Source organism: Anomalospiza imberbis, chromosome 20 (assembly GCF_031753505.1).
Source record: "Anomalospiza imberbis isolate Cuckoo-Finch-1a 21T00152 chromosome 20, ASM3175350v1, whole genome shotgun sequence".
Lineage (NCBI taxonomy): Eukaryota > Metazoa > Chordata > Aves > Passeriformes > Viduidae > Anomalospiza > Anomalospiza imberbis.
This window is the reverse complement of record NC_089700.1, coordinates 6,713,502-6,728,992: the sequence shown is the minus strand read 5'-3', so window position 1 is coordinate 6,728,992 and position 15,491 is coordinate 6,713,502. Positions and strand designations below refer to the sequence as shown.

Here is a 15,491-nt window from a genome sequence, read left to right as displayed (position 1 = left end):
GGGCACTGTGGGCCGCGGGCGGTGGGATGTCGGGCGGCGCGGCGCGGCGGTACGTGGCGGCGGCGCTGGGCCGGGCCCGGGCCCGCGGGCCGCCCCCGCTCTGGGAGCCGCCCCCCGCCCGCCACCTGCGGGCTCTGGGCACCGGGGGGGCAGCGGCGCTGTCGCCGCTGCTGCTGCCGCCGAGGCGGCACCTCTCGTCGCGGTGAGGCCTGTGAGGGGTTGGGTGAGGGCAGGGGGCTGTTGGGGGGTGAGGGGGTGTCTGAGGGTGATTGGGAGGGGGTGAGGGGACTTGGGGTGTGGGTTGGGGTCTGTTGAGCCGCTGGGGGAAGCCTGTGAAAGAGCAGGGGGGCTGTCAGCGTGCAGACATGGGAGAGGGGGGATTCGGCTGAAGAAACAACTGGGGGAGGGTGTCCAGGGCAGTGGGGAGAGGGGACACTGGCAAAAGGCGGAGGGCCGGGGAAGGACTGGGCTGTACAGTGCATGGTGGGGCTCTTGTGGGGTACCCGAGGGACGCCCAAGGTGGGCAGCAGTGTCCCCCTGGCCTGCGGGCTGCTTCAGCCCCTGCCAACCCTCCAAGCTGCCTCTCTGCTCCCAGGAACCGTCCCGAGGGCAAAGTGCTGGAGACCGTGGGGGTGTTTGAGGCCCCGAAGCAGCACGGCAAATACGAGACAGGCCAGGTAAGGGGTTCTGGGGGGCACAGCTGGTCCTGTGGCCTCGTGCCACAGGGATTTCCCGTAAGGAAAAGTCAGCAGCAGAAGGCCAGGAGTTTCACAGCTCGGTGCTCCTCGTCTGTGCTGTGTCTGCAGTTTGTCAGTCATCTGACAATAGCAGCTTGATAAAAATCTGCAGCACAACACAACTGTTGTACAATGGCATTTGCTCCACTGTCTTACTTCGGGGTTTTCTCCCTCAAGGATCCAAAGAGATAACCAGTGAATTTGAGAAATAAGAGCTAAACTTGTAATTCCTGTCCTTAAGACTCTCAGATCCGTTTGTCAGCAGTCTCTCCTTTCTGCTCTATTACTGCATTGCTGGTTTAGTCCTTCCCTTTTATGGATTTCTTCTCCCATCCCAAACTGTTTCCCTCTTTCTGCTCTGGGTCATCACAGTGATGATTCTCCCTGTATCCCCATCCCACACATTAAACCTTTTGTGAATGTTTGTAGTTTTACCTCCGATAACAGATTTTAAAAATAATTCAGCTGCAATTATTTGTTCCTTCCAGCTCTTCCTCCACAGTGTGTTTGGCTATCGAGGAATAGTGCTGTTTCCCTGGCAAGCCAGGCTTTATGATCGGGATGTGGCTTCTCCTGTCACAGAAAAGTAAGGATTTGGGGATTTGGTCTGTTAGATTACCGTTTTGTAGTGAGTTTCCTATTTGGGGTAAACAAGTGTTTTTAAGGAGGAGCAATGGCATGGGCCTGTTTGCATGAGTGTAAACTAGGAGAGGTCATTAAAGAGGAGATACTTCATTACTGAGTATTAATTAGAGACATGATGGAAGTAAGAGAGATGAAAGAGAAAAATCAATTTAAAAATTATGCTCATGGCATTTTGTATGATACAAAAAGACACATTTTTAGTTAGATCCAGGCTCCTGTGTCACCAGTTGGAGGCTGCTGCAGATTGCCAGCGAGTTGGATTTGTCAGCTTCCTCCTCAACTTCAACCCACTAAGCCAAGTTCATCCTTCTTGACTTGCTATTCAGTTCTCTCCCCTCTTGCATCTATGTTTCCCCTGGCCTGTGATGAGTTGTGCTGGGAAGGAGTGAGGATCAGAGAGAAAATCAGAGGGCAGTAGGAATATCCGCCCCAGAGAGGAGCCTACGCTGAGCAGGAAAAACCTCTGAGCTGTTGTGCCTGTACCAGGCACCAGTGATGGTCGTCTCAGCTCATCTGACATTGTGTGGGTGGCTCGTGGGGCTCTGGTTTGGGTGCAACCAGATGATTACAGGCTGCAAAATGTGGCTTTTAAAAAATAATGATTGTTTATAAGTGCTTGGTCCTGGTAACAAGAATTTGCTGCCATCGTGGGCTTGAGCTCAGAGCTTTGCTTTTCTCTTTAGGAGCGAGAATGTGGCAGGCCATGGTTCCAAAGAGGTCAAGGGTAAAACACACACTTACTACCAGGTGTTAATAGATGCCCGGGATTGTCCACATATAGTAAGTAATGAGTAATCTTGGTATTGAAACTTGAGTATCTTCTCCTACATGAGTGGTTCAAAGGGACAGGCACTGAAGGAAAATTACTTTGGTGGCTAACTGGATTGGTTAGGATTTTTGGATAAATGTGTTCTTCAAGGCATGTTTTCCCTGAGAGAGATCATCTGGAATGTCATACGACTGTTTTCTGGATCATGTTTCCCCTTTCCAACCTCCTTTCCTCTTCCTGGTTCTGTTCCCACACTGTTGCACACAGGTCATTAGGAATGTGGGCTGCAGCACTGAAAATGCTTCTCACTTGTTTGAGTGGGGAGTTAGCCCAGAGGAATTAAATGGAGAGAAGTTCTGAGGTGAATTGGTTACATGAAATAAACATTACTTGCTTTATAAACCACACTAACGAGCTGAAATGTGACTGGAAGCTGTCCTGCAGAGTGCACACAGAAAGACATAAACCTCCCTGTTTCTCAGTCCCAGAGATCACAGACAGAGGCAGTGACGTTCCTGGCAAATCATGATGACAGCAGAGCCCTCTATGCCATCCCAGGTGAGTGAAGTCCTCCGGCAGCCTCTGCTTGTTGTGAGGTGAGGTAGAAGAGGTATCAGTGGTCAACCCCTGAAGCAGCAATTCCTGCAGGACATTCTGTAGTGGATCTGTCCATAGCTTTGGGCCCTCTGTGATCGGACACAGCGACGTCTGATTTGAGCTCTTGAGACATAGATCCCATACCAAGTTGTATATGGGCTGTTCTACTTTGTTAGGACAGCTGGATTTATTCCTGTGCTGGGCAATTGCTGCCCAGAGTGCTTTTGGGGCAGTGCAGGCACTTTGCAGGGCAGTGTGTGTTTATCAGAGGAGTCACTCCATGAAAAATCTCACAGGAGAGCACTGCCAAGAGTCATTCCTGGCACATCTCCTCCATTCTTCATTGCAGTTGTGATACTAGCTTTGACTTCTGCTGCCAAAGTCCTTTTTTCTCACTAGTGTGATCAATTTTTCTGCCAGGAGACTTCTGAGCTGCTCTCTGCTGGGGAACTTCCATAGCTTTTGGGGTTTCTTTTTCAGGTTTAGACTATGTAAGCCATGAAGACATCCTCCCCTACAGCTCCACTGATCAAGTGCCCATCCAGCATGAGCTCTTTGAGAGGTTCCTCATGTACGACCAAACAAAAGGTAAATTCTGGCTTCATAGGGAATTCTTCAGAGCCAGATGCTTGCAGTGCTCTATAAAAAATACCCAAACTCCATCGTCCTGGACAAGGTATAAAAATCATGTCTAGCTTGGGGTTTGTTACAGTCGAGTTGCCTTTGAATGTTTTTTTTTAACCACATGAAAGGAATTGTGTTGAGGGGAGAGCACTCCAGCTCCAGTGTTGCCTCTCACCTTTCCCTCCCCACAGTCCCACCTTTTGTAGCAAGGGACACTCTGTGTGCGTGGCAGGAGAAGAACCACCCCTGGCTGGAGCTCTCGGATGTGCACCGAGAAACCACAGAGAACATCCGTGTCACTGTTATCCCCTTCTACATGGGCATGAGGGTAAGTCTGTGCTGCTCTGGTAATTCTGCCAGTTGTTTCACTGGCTTCTTTTTGTAAGACTGGTTTGCTGCCTGAAAGTACCTTCTGCTTACTGGAGAAGTGACATTTAACCACAGTTGCCATTTTGTTCTCATGGGTATAAACGTGAAACTGTTTTGTCATGTATTTTTGGAGAACAGCTCCTGCATATTGGCTTTTGTTGGTTATCAGTAGGATGAGAAATAACCTGTAATGTTCTGCACAACAGTGCTAGCAAGATATTTGGGAAGACTTTTGAATTGGTCCTGTTACAGCCAGTGAGGTGACACTGGGGCCATCTGCTCTGTAACAACAGACACGTCTGTTATCCTGCCCAGTGATGGGCTGCGGTTCCCTGCCCGTTTCCTGCCTCTAGTTTGGCTAAAGCCTTCTGGATTTAGCTGATAACCATGTGCTCTTTATAGCACAGAACTTCACGTGGACCATCCAAAATAATGTGGCTCCAACAAACTCCTTCCTGAATGGGAGAGCTGGGAATTCCCTCAGCAGTTTGTGATTTCTGAGTACGGCTGTTGGGGAGCATGAGCTGTGGCAGGTGCACATTTTGGTGTGGATTTGCAGCTTTTGTGAAGTGCGGCTGATGTTTGTCAGAAAAACAGGTGCCTGAAGGCAAGGAAAGGGGTGTTTCTAGATCTGTAGAAAGAGTGTAATTAAATGGAGATGAACCCTGGGGGTTGTCACGAGATCCTTGCAAATCTCCCACCTCATGATTACTGTAGAGCAGAGCCAGTGCCAGGCTCTGCTGTTGGAAGGCCTCAGAGAGCAGCTGTCTGTGCTCATGTGAGTTGTTTGCGTCACCCTGGCACGGAGTGAGAGCCCCTGTGCTGGTGCTGTGGTGACAGCTGAAGAGGTTTTTGGCACCACGTGTCCAAGGGCAGCTGCTAAAGTCTTTTGTTTCTCTTGACAGGAAGCCCAGAATTCCCACGTCTACTGGGTAAGTGCCTTTTATATCACGGAGCAGCTAAAGGGAAGGAGTTAATTTGCTGTGGCATCACTGCAGTGTGAGAAGCTCTGAGGGAGAGTAGCCTTTGCCTGGCAACTGTTTCCCAGTACCAGCTGTAGGTTATCAACTGGTTGCAGCCGATTCCAGCTCTTGATAAGAGTCTTTCTTCTGCCCAGTGGCGCTACTGTATCCGCCTGGAGAACCTGGACAGTGAGGTGGTGCAGCTCCGAGAACGGCACTGGAGGATATTCAGCTTGTCTGGCACCTTGGAAACGGTCCGGGGCCGTGGGGTTGTAGGAAGGGTAGGTACCAAGCAGCCTTTTTTTTGGGAAACACGGCCCTTTGCTGGAGTTCTCTCACTTGGTTGTGTGGATTTGCCAGTGAATTGCTTAGTGGGCACTTGAAATAGATGGAGTGGGAGGCTGGCAGTGAAAAAAGTCACGTGAGCTTTTCATCTGTTGTTTGTCTGCATGAACTGAAACTTCACACTGAGTATTAGAGGATGATCCTAAATGACTGGTGGTTGGAAAAGTGGAATAATAATGGGATCCTGGTGCTACTCACTGGACAAATTTGTTTGCTGTGTAATTGGCAGAAGTGCTAGGGTGTAGGTCCCTGTTTGTTTGGTTTTTTTTTTTCATGCTATATAAATTTCCTGTTGATGCCTATCTGTGGTAGAATTGCTGATGCCCAGTGGTCTTTTGTCTTCTCAGGAGCCTGTTTTGTCCAAAGAACAGCCAGCATTTCAGTACAGCAGCCACGTCTCCCTGCAGGCATCCAGTGGTCACATGTGGTAAGAAGCCCTTATTGCTGCAGCAGTGTTTTGGGTGTAGGACCGCCCAGCAGCGAGCTGGGGTGCAGTTTGCAGCCTGGGGTTGTGGCTCAGAGCTGGGTGGAAGTAGACTGGACAGGGCATAGTTGGTAGCTAAAATTTTATGAACTTCTCTCTGGCTGTATCCTAGTTAGTGATGATCTGTTGGTTCTCTGCACCAGGAGGGGTTCCAGGATAATTTATCCTCCTGCTGTGGTAGACTGGATTTAAAGACATTAAGCAGTTGTTCCTTTTGTTCTTGGTGCAAGAGCCAAGGCCTTGTGCTGGTGATTCCTTCAGCAGCAGGGATGTGTGCTCTGGTATCTCCTTTCTTGAGAGAGGTTTGGGCTTTAACTCCATTTCTGTGCACTTCTGTGTCAGGAATTGGTCATGCAGGGGTTTTCCCAGTTTAGACCAGGTAAGGACTTCAGTCTAACTGGTGTTTAAGTTTCTTCTTCTGTAAGTGCAGGGAGGGAAGTGCCCAGCTGAGTTGTTCTTTTCCTGTGCCTTGGGGTTAAAGCAGCTTCCCTTTATTTGCCTTTTGCTGGGTTAGCCCATTTAGTGTCACTTCTTGTGGACAAAGATTGCACAGCAAACTTTTGCCTTCTGTATGAGAGGTCCTTCTGCATTTTTTAAGGAAATCTCCTTCAAAGTTAAGTTGCCTTTGAGTTGGGAAAAGCAGGAGAGCAGCTCTTTGCATATAGGGTGTACCTTGTTTGCCATGTGAAGTGTTTTGAATTGCCTGAATGGATGCCCTGGGGAATAAAACCAGATGGTCTAGTAGTTTTTCCCTCTCTGCATACATCCTAAAGACAAAGAGACAAAGGTTCTGCAGCTCAGAAGCTGCTCAGCTTGACTTCTGGTGTTCAGTTGTGTCCGCTCTGTCCTGAGTACCTGTTAATTTATCTCCACAATCCTCTTGCCCACGTTGTGTTCTGTGGTTCAGAGCAGTAAACAAATGGTGGTACCAGGACAGGCAGGTTCAGTTCTGAAATACAAAGCTGAAGCTACTCCAAATTACATCTGTGATGGGATTTCTTAATGTCATAGACAACCTGTGGAGCTCCTGCCAAGAAACACAAATCTAAATTTACGTGTAACCAGTCTGTAAAAATAGCTCAGATGGTTCTGTCTCCTGGGGAGTGGGAGTTGGGCAGACACCACTGCAGGTGCATGGAGGGTGCTTGGCTCCTGTGAGCTGCAATCATCACAGATTTGTGGAGGAAATGTGTTAGGGTTGTGCTGTAAAACTGCCCAGGAGTCCTCCATAAATGAGTTGTCTTGGCAGATGTTTGCAGCTGAGCCCATGTCCTTGCTGCTGGACCTGCCTTGCAGATGGACCAGTGGAAGAGCTTGGGTCTTACCTTTTTGCTGATGCTTCCTAGGTGTGTTTATCCCTGGCCTCAGTGTGACCTCTGCCATTATTTTTGCAGGGGCACTTTTCGATTTGAGAGGCCTGATGGCTCCCACTTCGATGTCCGAATCCCACCCTTTTCCCTGGAAAGCAACAAAGATGAGAAGACCCCTCCCTCTGGCCTTCACTGGTAGATCAGAGTGCCCAGAGCCACGGAGGCCTGTGTGTGTTGTAGACCTTTGCCTCCCCTTTATGCTGCAGCCAAGAACACGGAGCTTTTAAACATTTTAAACCATTTTTGTTTTAACTGTTGTCTGCCGGGGAGGCTCTTTTTTGGAACTTTACTACTGGCCCTTCTCTCAAGCTGCTTGTAAAACATAAGCTGTGTTCCAGGTAACCCTTCCCTCTGTGGCACCTGCTGGGTTTTTGGGGCTGGGGATGTAGATCTGTGCTGCTGCAGAAGACTGGCCCCTCTCAGCAGGCCTGGACCCTTTCCAATGTGTTGTGACTTCTCTGCAATGTGAGGTTTCTCTAATAAACTGGCCCTTCCAGTTGCAACCAGTCTTCCTTCCTAAGCCAAGGCCATGGCTTTGCATCCAGCCTGTCCCAGCTTGTTGCTCTCCCCGTGTGGAGTCAGCCCAGAGTTGTTACTGCTTCAGAAGCAGCTGCTCCTCCTTTAGGGAACAGGAATGTGAGCTCAGATTTCCTGCAGTGCAGCTGCTTTTTGGGACTCAGCCAGGGTTGGAGCAGCCTATGAGCTCCACTCATGGCACAGCTTGTCTGGGCTTTGTGCTCTGATACAAAGCCTGTTCTTTTTGGTGCAGAGGGGACAAGGTGGGTGGTGTATGGTGCTGTCACAGAGTCCTGTGTGTGCAGAGCTCCAGGCTCTGTGTTGTGATGGTACAGGAGAGCTGAGGGGAGCCCTCTCCCTGCCAGGGCTTTGCTTTGCTGCAGGGATTTGCATCTCAGCTGCTGGAGGTTATTCCCTGCTCACACTGTGGCTGCATCCATATTTCCTTGGTAGTTTCTGCTTTGACAGGAATGCTTGTTTTCACCTGGAATGCTGTGAGGCAGTGCTTGGCTTTCTGTTCCTGCTTGCTCTGCTTGGCAGGTTGTGATTTTTTGGTGGCATTTGTCTGGAGGGCCCTGCAGGACTGTGCAGGTCAGTGAAATCCCTGTAAGATGACAATGTATGGATGTGTGGGAAAGGCTGAGCAGCTCTGAGGACTGCAAAGATCATCAGCCCCCATGGTGTGGGACCCTTCTGGCTGCCTCTGGCTTTCCAGACTTCTGCAAGACTGGAAGGCAGAAGTGCTTGGCTTTGTGATAACCCTAGGAAGAGTTTCCAGCCTTCCTCTTTTCCCTACTCTTGCTTAAATGACAAGGTATAACTAACTCACAGGATGTTTTCCTTGATTTAGAAGTATCTCAGTTTTTCCCTCTTCCCTGGAACCCCCTCTAAGCAGGCCGTTTGCCTTTGGCTCTGCAAGGCAGAGCTGAGGCAGTGCTGTGGGCAAACAGCCTTTGGGGGAGACTCTCATGCTGTCCCACAGCCAATGGATTCCTGTTTAGAGAGACTCAATCACTGCAGTGTTCATCTGTCACCAGTCTCTTCAATTTTGTGTCTTCCTTCCTCTCAGGTAGTGTGTGCTCATATTTAGAGTTTCAAAGGTTTAAACAGCCAGTCTGCTTTTAGGGGTAGAAAAGGATCCCTAAAGCCCATTCACAGTTGACAACCCCACATTGCTGCTGTCATGCCGATTTCCTCTCAGGAGGAGGAGGTGGGAAGATGCCTCAAGTTCAGAGGCAGCAGGAGCCTGTAGGAACCTGCTTTTCCCTTCCCATGCCGCTGCCCTGCCTCTCCCTCGGCTTGCTTCAGCTTTCCTGGAGATTGCAACACCCCTGTGAATGTTTAACCTAGCTGCTCCACCCCTAGGGGATGGAGCGATCCCGGGGCAGGCTCTGCTGGGGTTTGGGGTGATGTCCCATCGGGGCTGAGGCCTCTGCCTAGGAACGGACATTCCTGGCTGGATAATGATTGCCAAGACCGAGGTCACCGCGGTAACAGACCGGGGCACGGGAGGAATGTTTCCACTCCAGCAGGCTTTGCCGTCCTGGCGCCTGGGCGTGATGCCAGACGCTCGGCAGGGCCTTTCCCCAACTCCTTCATTCCTCCGGCCCCTTCCCGGAGCGCGGCCGAGCCCTGTCCCCCTCTCTGTGTAAATACCTGTACAAAGAACCAAGCAATAAAGCGCTGAACGAACGGCTCTGCCTCCCGCCTCTCACTGCCCAGCGGCGCTACGGCCACCAACCCCGCTGCTCTTCCCTCCCCGCCCCGGGGCTCGCCCCTGCCCGGTCCCGGGCTCCTTTCTTTCCCGGGGCTCGCCCCTGCCCGGTCCCGGGCTCCTTTCTTTCCCGGGGCTCGCCCCTGCCCGGTCCCGGGCTCCTTTCTTTCCCGGGGCTCGCCCCTGCCCGGTCCCGGTCCCTCTCGCTGCCCACGTGCGATCCCCGCGAGTCCCGTCGCGCCGGAAGTGACGCACGGCGGCCGCGCCGAGGCGGTGGCGGCGAGGCGGCAGCATGGTGATGGCGGCGGCGGGCGCGCACCGGCCCGGGCCGCTCAAGCAGCAGAACAAGGCGCACAAGGGCGGCAAGCACAGCGGCTCCTCGCAGCGCCGCGCCGGAGGTGAGGCGGGACGGGCTCCCCGCGGGTTCCCCGCCGCCCTAAGGCCAGCCTTACCGTTCTCTTCCCACTCCCCCTCCCAGGCCGCGTCCCCGTCAAGGCCCAGCCTCGCCGGCGGCTCCGCGACCTGAACAGGGTGGACCGGCGGCATCAGGCGCTGCAGCTCCGCCGGCAGCGCAAGGAGGCGGTGAGGCACCGGGGGAACCGGGCGCGGCCGGGCCGGTAGCTGCGGCGGAGCGGGAAGCGGGTCGGTTCGAGTCTCTGCCGGAGGGGGCTTGAACTGGGGCCGTGGGGGTCTGCATGCGGGCGGTGCAGCCCAACCGCTTTGGGTCTTTGCGGGGGAAACGAGCGGGTGCCGGGCCCGGTTCTGCTCGGGTGGGGTCAAGCGGAGCGTTACTGGACCGGGTGCGTTCGCGCTGCGGTGTGGGGGAGTCTGGCCGGGGTCGGGGGGCGGCAGAGGAGCCGCGTTCGGGCTGGCGTTCACACGCTGCCCTCGGGCCCGCAGGTGCTGGCGGAGAAGCGCAGCCTTGGCAGCAGGGACGGGCCCCCGCACCTCGTGGCTGTGGTGCTGCTGCACAGCAGGGCTGCAGCCCAGGACTCCCTGCGGCTGCTGCAGAGCCACGACTCGGCCATCGTCCGTGCAGATGAGGGCGGAGCTGGTGGCTTTGCCCTGCTCTGCCCCCGGCTCAAGCAGCGCTGGCGCTTTGTCACAGCCCAGGCAGGTGAGGAGGCGCCGCTGTTGCTTGGCTTCTTGGTTCTGGTGCCTCTGGCAGCCCCACTAATGGAGGTGTTTTGGGTGCAGGGGATCTCCACGCTGTTTTAGACCTTGCCAAGGTTGCTGACTCCCTGCTGTTCATCCTGGACCCTGTGGATGGCTGGGACAGTGCAGGGGAACACTGCCTCTCCTGCCTCTTCGCACAGGGGCTCCCCAGTTATGGTGAGAAATATTTTGGGTTTCTGGGGGTGCTGAATGGAGATTGAGTGTCACAGTAATTAAATTTCAGGGCTCTGTCACCTTTAGTGAAAATATTTTTTTTTTTTTATGTTGAGGTGGCAGTTCTTTCATTTCAGTTTATGGCCGTTGCTCTTTGTCCTGTTGGGCACCACTGAAACCAGTGAAACTGCCTTTGTACCTGTGGTTCAAATCTGGCCATTTGGGCTGCTGACATCCAGGTGTTTGCTTGTGTTTGGTAAAAAAGAACACCAGAAGGTTTAGGACCTGATCCAAGCTCTGCTCTCTGCTCGGCAGCTCTGGCTGTCCCGGGAGGCACTGACCTGCCCCCTAAGAAGAGGATAGACGCCAGGAAGAAACTCTCCAAATCCATTGAGAAGCGTTTCCCCGAGGCCAAGCTGTTCCCACTGAACACAGAGCAGGAATCCTCGCTGCTCCTGAGGCACCTCAGCTCCCAGAAGCAGAGGCACCTGGCTTTCCGGGACCGCCGCGCTCACCTGCTGGCCCGTGCTGCTGAGTTTGTGCCCAGCCAGGACAGCGACCTGCTTGGCACCCTGAAGGTGTCGGGCTTTGTCCGGGGACAGACCCTCAACGTGAACAGCCTGGTGCACATCGTGGGGCACGGGGACTTCCAGCTGAGCCAGGTGGATGCTCCCCCTGACCCGCTGTCTTTGAACCCACGGGTGGCTAAAGGACAGAAGAGGAGTCAGGACATGGAGGTTCAGGTGTGTGGGGTGAGAGCTTTGCCAGTCCTCTTAGAACACAAGGTTTCTAAGCTTTCATTGGGGAAAATACAGCTGGGGCTATGTGGGTGAGGAGAGGGGAAAGGGAGTTTTATCTGCGTTCTGCTGCTGGGCTGAGGTTGTGTGCCTGCAGAGTGTAATGAAAGTTACGTCACGACGTTATGAAGGGAGTTTCACCTGAGACTGACTGCAAGCTTCAGTTAGGTGTGTTCAGGTCTAGGAACTCCGCTCTTCCCCTTCAGGATGACTCTGGAAATGGTGCTGTTGAGATGGAGGAAGATGTCAAGGTGCTGATGAAGGCAGATCCAAGCAAGCTGGAGTCTCTGCAGTCAGAAGTGGTTCCTGATCCCATGGAAGGGGAGCAGACGTGGCCCACTGAAGAAGAGCTGCAGGAAGCAGAGGGTGAGCAGAAGCAATAGTTCTGTATCTCTTCCTTGTCCTTATTAGGAGGGTTGTTAGAAACTTCTGTCACCAGGGTGGCTGTGAAGAAACATCTTAGTTGGGATGCCTTCCATCCCCAGTCCCATCAGGTGGCCAGCAGGCTGTGTGGTTTGCCTGGCAAGTTAGCAGGTTTTGGCTGTCCTAACAAATTCTGTGCTGGGAAAAAGGCAATTCTAGTCTAGATCTGGTTTTGGCTGCCCTGGTGTAAATGTTGCCGAGGGGAAGGAGAACTGTTCCTGTATTAACCACTGGTGGGAATCCTACAGAATCTCTGAAGGCAAACAGGAGGGTGGTGAAGGTCCCCAAAGGCACATCCAAGTACCAGGCTGCCTGGATTGTGGATGATGGAGAAGAAGGAAGTGAGAAAGATGATGATGATGATGACGAAGATGATGACATGGATGACGATCTGATGGAAGAGGCAGTTTCTCAGGTACCTCCAAGAGCTGGTAGTACAGGTGATCTCCAGGCCATTATTGCATGTTCTAGAAAGATTCTGTCCTTCCAGCTTGCTTTGTCTATGCAAGGGCACGATGCAGAGCCAGGACTTGCCTGGATCTCCACTCTTAAATCCCCACGTGTATCACGTTGCTTCTTTGGCCTGTTAGACCCCAAAATGATGGGCTGGGGTCCCAAATCCCACAATGTGAGCACACCCAGGGTTCCAGTGCTGCATGCACAGCTCTGTGTGCTCACAGGCTCTGTGCTGCCCTGTACCAGGAGGGGGAGAGCAGTGAGGAGGAAGGTGGGGAGGAGGAGAGCGAGACCATGACCGTGTCCGAGTGCCTGCGGGATGACCAGTACGACGAGAAGATGGAGGAGGACGAGCAGATGCTGGAGAGATACAAGCAGGAGAGAATGGATGAGATGTTTCCAGATGAGGTGGACACGCCACGGGATGTGCCTGCCAGAGTCAGGTAAGAAATGGGATGCTTTGCTGGGAGAGGAGATGGAAGGTGCCTTTCTGTTTAGTTTGGTGAGGAAGCCTGTGATGTCTTAGCCGTGGTGTCTGAACCTGGCTGAAGGACTCTTGTGAAGATTCTTTTTGGCTCTGAGGCTTCCAGAGCAGGCACTAGTTGGCAGGGAGAGCTGGGTCCTGACCTGGGAGAGGGAAGGGAGGGGGATGGCCCTGAGGCAAGGACAGGTTGTTTGGGGATTTGGCTGCTGGTTTTAGCTCTCTTTGCACCAACACCTTTCCTGAGGGCTAATGTTTGCTTTGCACCCTTTGTCCTCCCTGAGGGTGTAAGACCCTGCAGACCACAGGTGGTGGTGAAGGATGGGATTCACCTCGTCTGGTGAAATAATTTGTCTTTCCTGCTCTCTGTTCTCAAGGTTCCAGAAGTACAGGGGCCTGAAAAGCTTCCGGACTTCTCCTTGGGACCCCAAAGAGAATCTTCCAAGGGATTATGCCAGGATCTTCCAGTTCCAGGACTTCTCCCGAACCAGAAAGAACCTCTTCAGGCAAATAGAAAAGGAGGAGACTGAAGGAGCTTCGGTAATTCCCTTTTGCTGATCTCTTTCCCTATTGTGTTCCTTTGCTCCCAGTAGGAGTTGACTTCTCAGGGAGGTGGTTGGGTGAATCTTTCAGCCAGCTGGTTCTTAGCAGGAAGCCCTAAGTTCAGACAGTTTTCTCCTGGATTCCCTCCCTAATCCAGGCACATATTCTGACACCTTTTTTTTTTTTTGTTGAGAGAAATGTTCACAACTGCTCCTGTCTTGGCAGGTGGGCTGGTACGTTACACTTCATGTCTGCAATGTCCCTGTCTCGGTGATGGAGAGCTTCAAGGAGGGGAAACCCCTGGTCCTGTTCTCACTGCTTCCCCATGAACAAAAGGTGAGCATAAGGGATATACCTCAGAGGGATGTGCAGCTCCCTGTTCCTTCAGGCTGCATGGCTTGGGGAGGGTCTGGCTGCAGAAGGTTTGGGCTGAAGTCTCCCCACATTGCTTCTGCTTCAGAGCAGGTCAGAGCACGCAAAAACTGTCTAGGGCGTTTAGCAGAAAGTGTCTGAGCCTGGCACTGGTGACCAGTGACCTTTTGGGACCCCATTTTTGAGGACATTCATCTCTGCTGCAGTGTCCTGTTGTTTTCTCTTGCCCACCATCCCCTGCCAGCAGCCCCTCACTGTGCTGCCTCTTCCAGATGTCCGTGTTGAACTTCCTGGTGCGTCGGCATCCGGGCAACAGCGAGCCAGTGAGGGCCAAGGAGGAGCTGATCTTCCACTGCGGGTTCAGACGCTTCCGAGCATCCCCCCTGTTCTCCCAGCACACCTCAGGTTTGTCAGGGACTGGGTACAGCAGGAGTGGGGTTGGGAATTCTGGAGCAGGAAGCCTGTGATGTCTTAGCTGTGGTGTCTGAACCTGGCTGAAGGATTCTTGTGAAGACTCATTCCTAGGCTCTGAGGCTTCCAGGGCAGGCACTAAATCATGGGGAGTAGAATGGCTTGGGAAAGGTGGTTCACTGATCCAGGCAAGGTCCAGCTTCCATGCCAGAGGATCACCTTCATTCCCAGATACTCAGTGCCAGCAGAGGAGGGGTGTTTGTTGAACAGGGAAGATAAGCTCTGGGGTTTCTCACGGCTCTGAGGACTGCTCTTGGCCTGAACTTGATCATTGCTGCTCTGTCCTAGCTGATAAGCACAAGCTGGAGCGTTTCCTGCGCCCAGATGCTGCCCTGGTGGTGACTGTCTACGCTCCCATCACTTTCCCTCCTGCCTCAGTGCTGCTTTTCAAACAGAGAAGTAATGGTGAGTTGATAAATGTTGAAGAAGCGGTGTCTGGGAAACAAACTGTCCCCATACCCTGCTTACAAGTGCATCTCTCCAGAAAGTATGACTTGAAAAGGCTGTTCCCTTCCTGCTGTTTGAGATAAGCTCATCTCCCTCCCTGTTGTCACTTGTCTGTCCCTGCTGTGGGGTTGCTCTGGGCCTGCAGCCCTTTGGGGAAGGGGTTTGTGGTGGGGAAGGGGTGATGGAGGCACCTGCCTTGGTGCATTGGTGACTCTGCCTGGCAGGAATGCACGACCTCATTGCCACGGGCTCCCTGCTCTCCGTGGACCCCGACAGGATCGTCATCAAGCGCCTGGTGCTCAGTGGCCACCCCTTCAAGATCTTCACCAAGACGGCTGTCGTGCGATACATGTTCTTCAACAGAGGTACGGCTGGTCTCTGGTGGGACGAGGGGTTCTGGAAGTTCTGTCCCTGTGGTTATGTTGGTGCAGCACAGCCTGTTCCTTACCTGCCTTTTGTGTTTTCATCTCCAGAGGATGTGATGTGGTTCAAGCCCGTGGAGCTGAGGACAAAGTGGGGACGCAGAGGGCACATCAAGGAGCCACTAGGTAGGTTTTGTTTGTCTCTGTGTTGCTGGCATGGTGTGATCCTCCTGTGCCTGAGAGACTGCTAATGGCCTCCTCTGCCCTCTGTAGGGACCCATGGCCACATGAAGTGCCACTTTGATGGGCAGCTCAAGTCCCAGGACACGGTGCTGCTGAATCTCTACAAGCGTGTTTTTCCCAAATGGACTTATGACCCTCATGTCCCGGAGCCTGTGCCGTGGGTGAGGAGTGAGAGTGCATTGCCAGAGCAGGAGGTGGAGATGGAATGAGTCTCCAGCATGGCTGGAGTTTGTGCCTTGGCTCCCTGGATGATGTTCTTGGCCCGTGCACTGTGAGGACAGCACTGATGCCTTGGACGTGTTACTGCTGGGGTCTGTACAGGGGCAGCTGCTGCTCAGGTACCAGCTATAGCTATTTATTTTAATGGAAAATGTCAAAAATGCCTAAGTGCCTCTGTCGTGGTGGTGGCCAGGAGGCTGTGTGCACCCCTTGTCC

At 53.0% G+C, this 15,491-nt stretch overlaps 2 protein-coding genes and 2 non-coding genes across 4 annotated transcripts; all 4 read left to right on the top strand.

Moving 5' to 3' along the window:
* Positions 1–6: 6 nt before the first annotated feature.
* On the top strand, positions 7–7,405 carry POLDIP2 (DNA polymerase delta interacting protein 2). Its single transcript, XM_068210428.1, has 11 exons — positions 7–202; positions 596–677; positions 1,226–1,323; positions 2,066–2,162; positions 2,634–2,709; positions 3,229–3,336; positions 3,564–3,700; positions 4,647–4,673; positions 4,859–4,984; positions 5,396–5,475; positions 6,927–7,405. The coding sequence occupies exons 1-11, from the start codon at positions 27–29 to the stop codon at positions 7,039–7,041; spliced, it is 1,122 nt and encodes a 373-aa protein (XP_068066529.1). The 5' UTR covers positions 7–26; the 3' UTR covers positions 7,042–7,405.
* Positions 7,406–9,370: 1,965 nt separating this feature from the next.
* On the top strand, positions 9,371–15,438 carry TSR1 (TSR1 ribosome maturation factor). The gene is made up of 15 exons (XM_068210423.1): positions 9,371–9,530; positions 9,611–9,714; positions 10,033–10,249; positions 10,330–10,464; positions 10,777–11,204; positions 11,465–11,624; positions 11,930–12,096; positions 12,384–12,580; positions 12,996–13,158; positions 13,387–13,497; positions 13,806–13,938; positions 14,293–14,409; positions 14,676–14,816; positions 14,925–14,999; positions 15,087–15,438. Exons 1-15 carry the CDS (start codon positions 9,425–9,427, stop codon positions 15,263–15,265), a joined length of 2,433 nt encoding a protein of 810 aa, XP_068066524.1. The 5' UTR covers positions 9,371–9,424; the 3' UTR covers positions 15,266–15,438.
* LOC137485991 (small nucleolar RNA SNORD91 family) lies at positions 12,641–12,731 on the top strand. The gene has a single exon (XR_011005536.1). It is a non-coding gene; the product is annotated as a small nucleolar RNA SNORD91 family (small nucleolar RNA).
* On the top strand, positions 13,986–14,078 carry LOC137485992 (small nucleolar RNA SNORD91 family). The gene has a single exon (XR_011005537.1). It is a non-coding gene; the product is annotated as a small nucleolar RNA SNORD91 family (small nucleolar RNA).
* Positions 15,439–15,491: the final 53 nt, after the last annotated feature.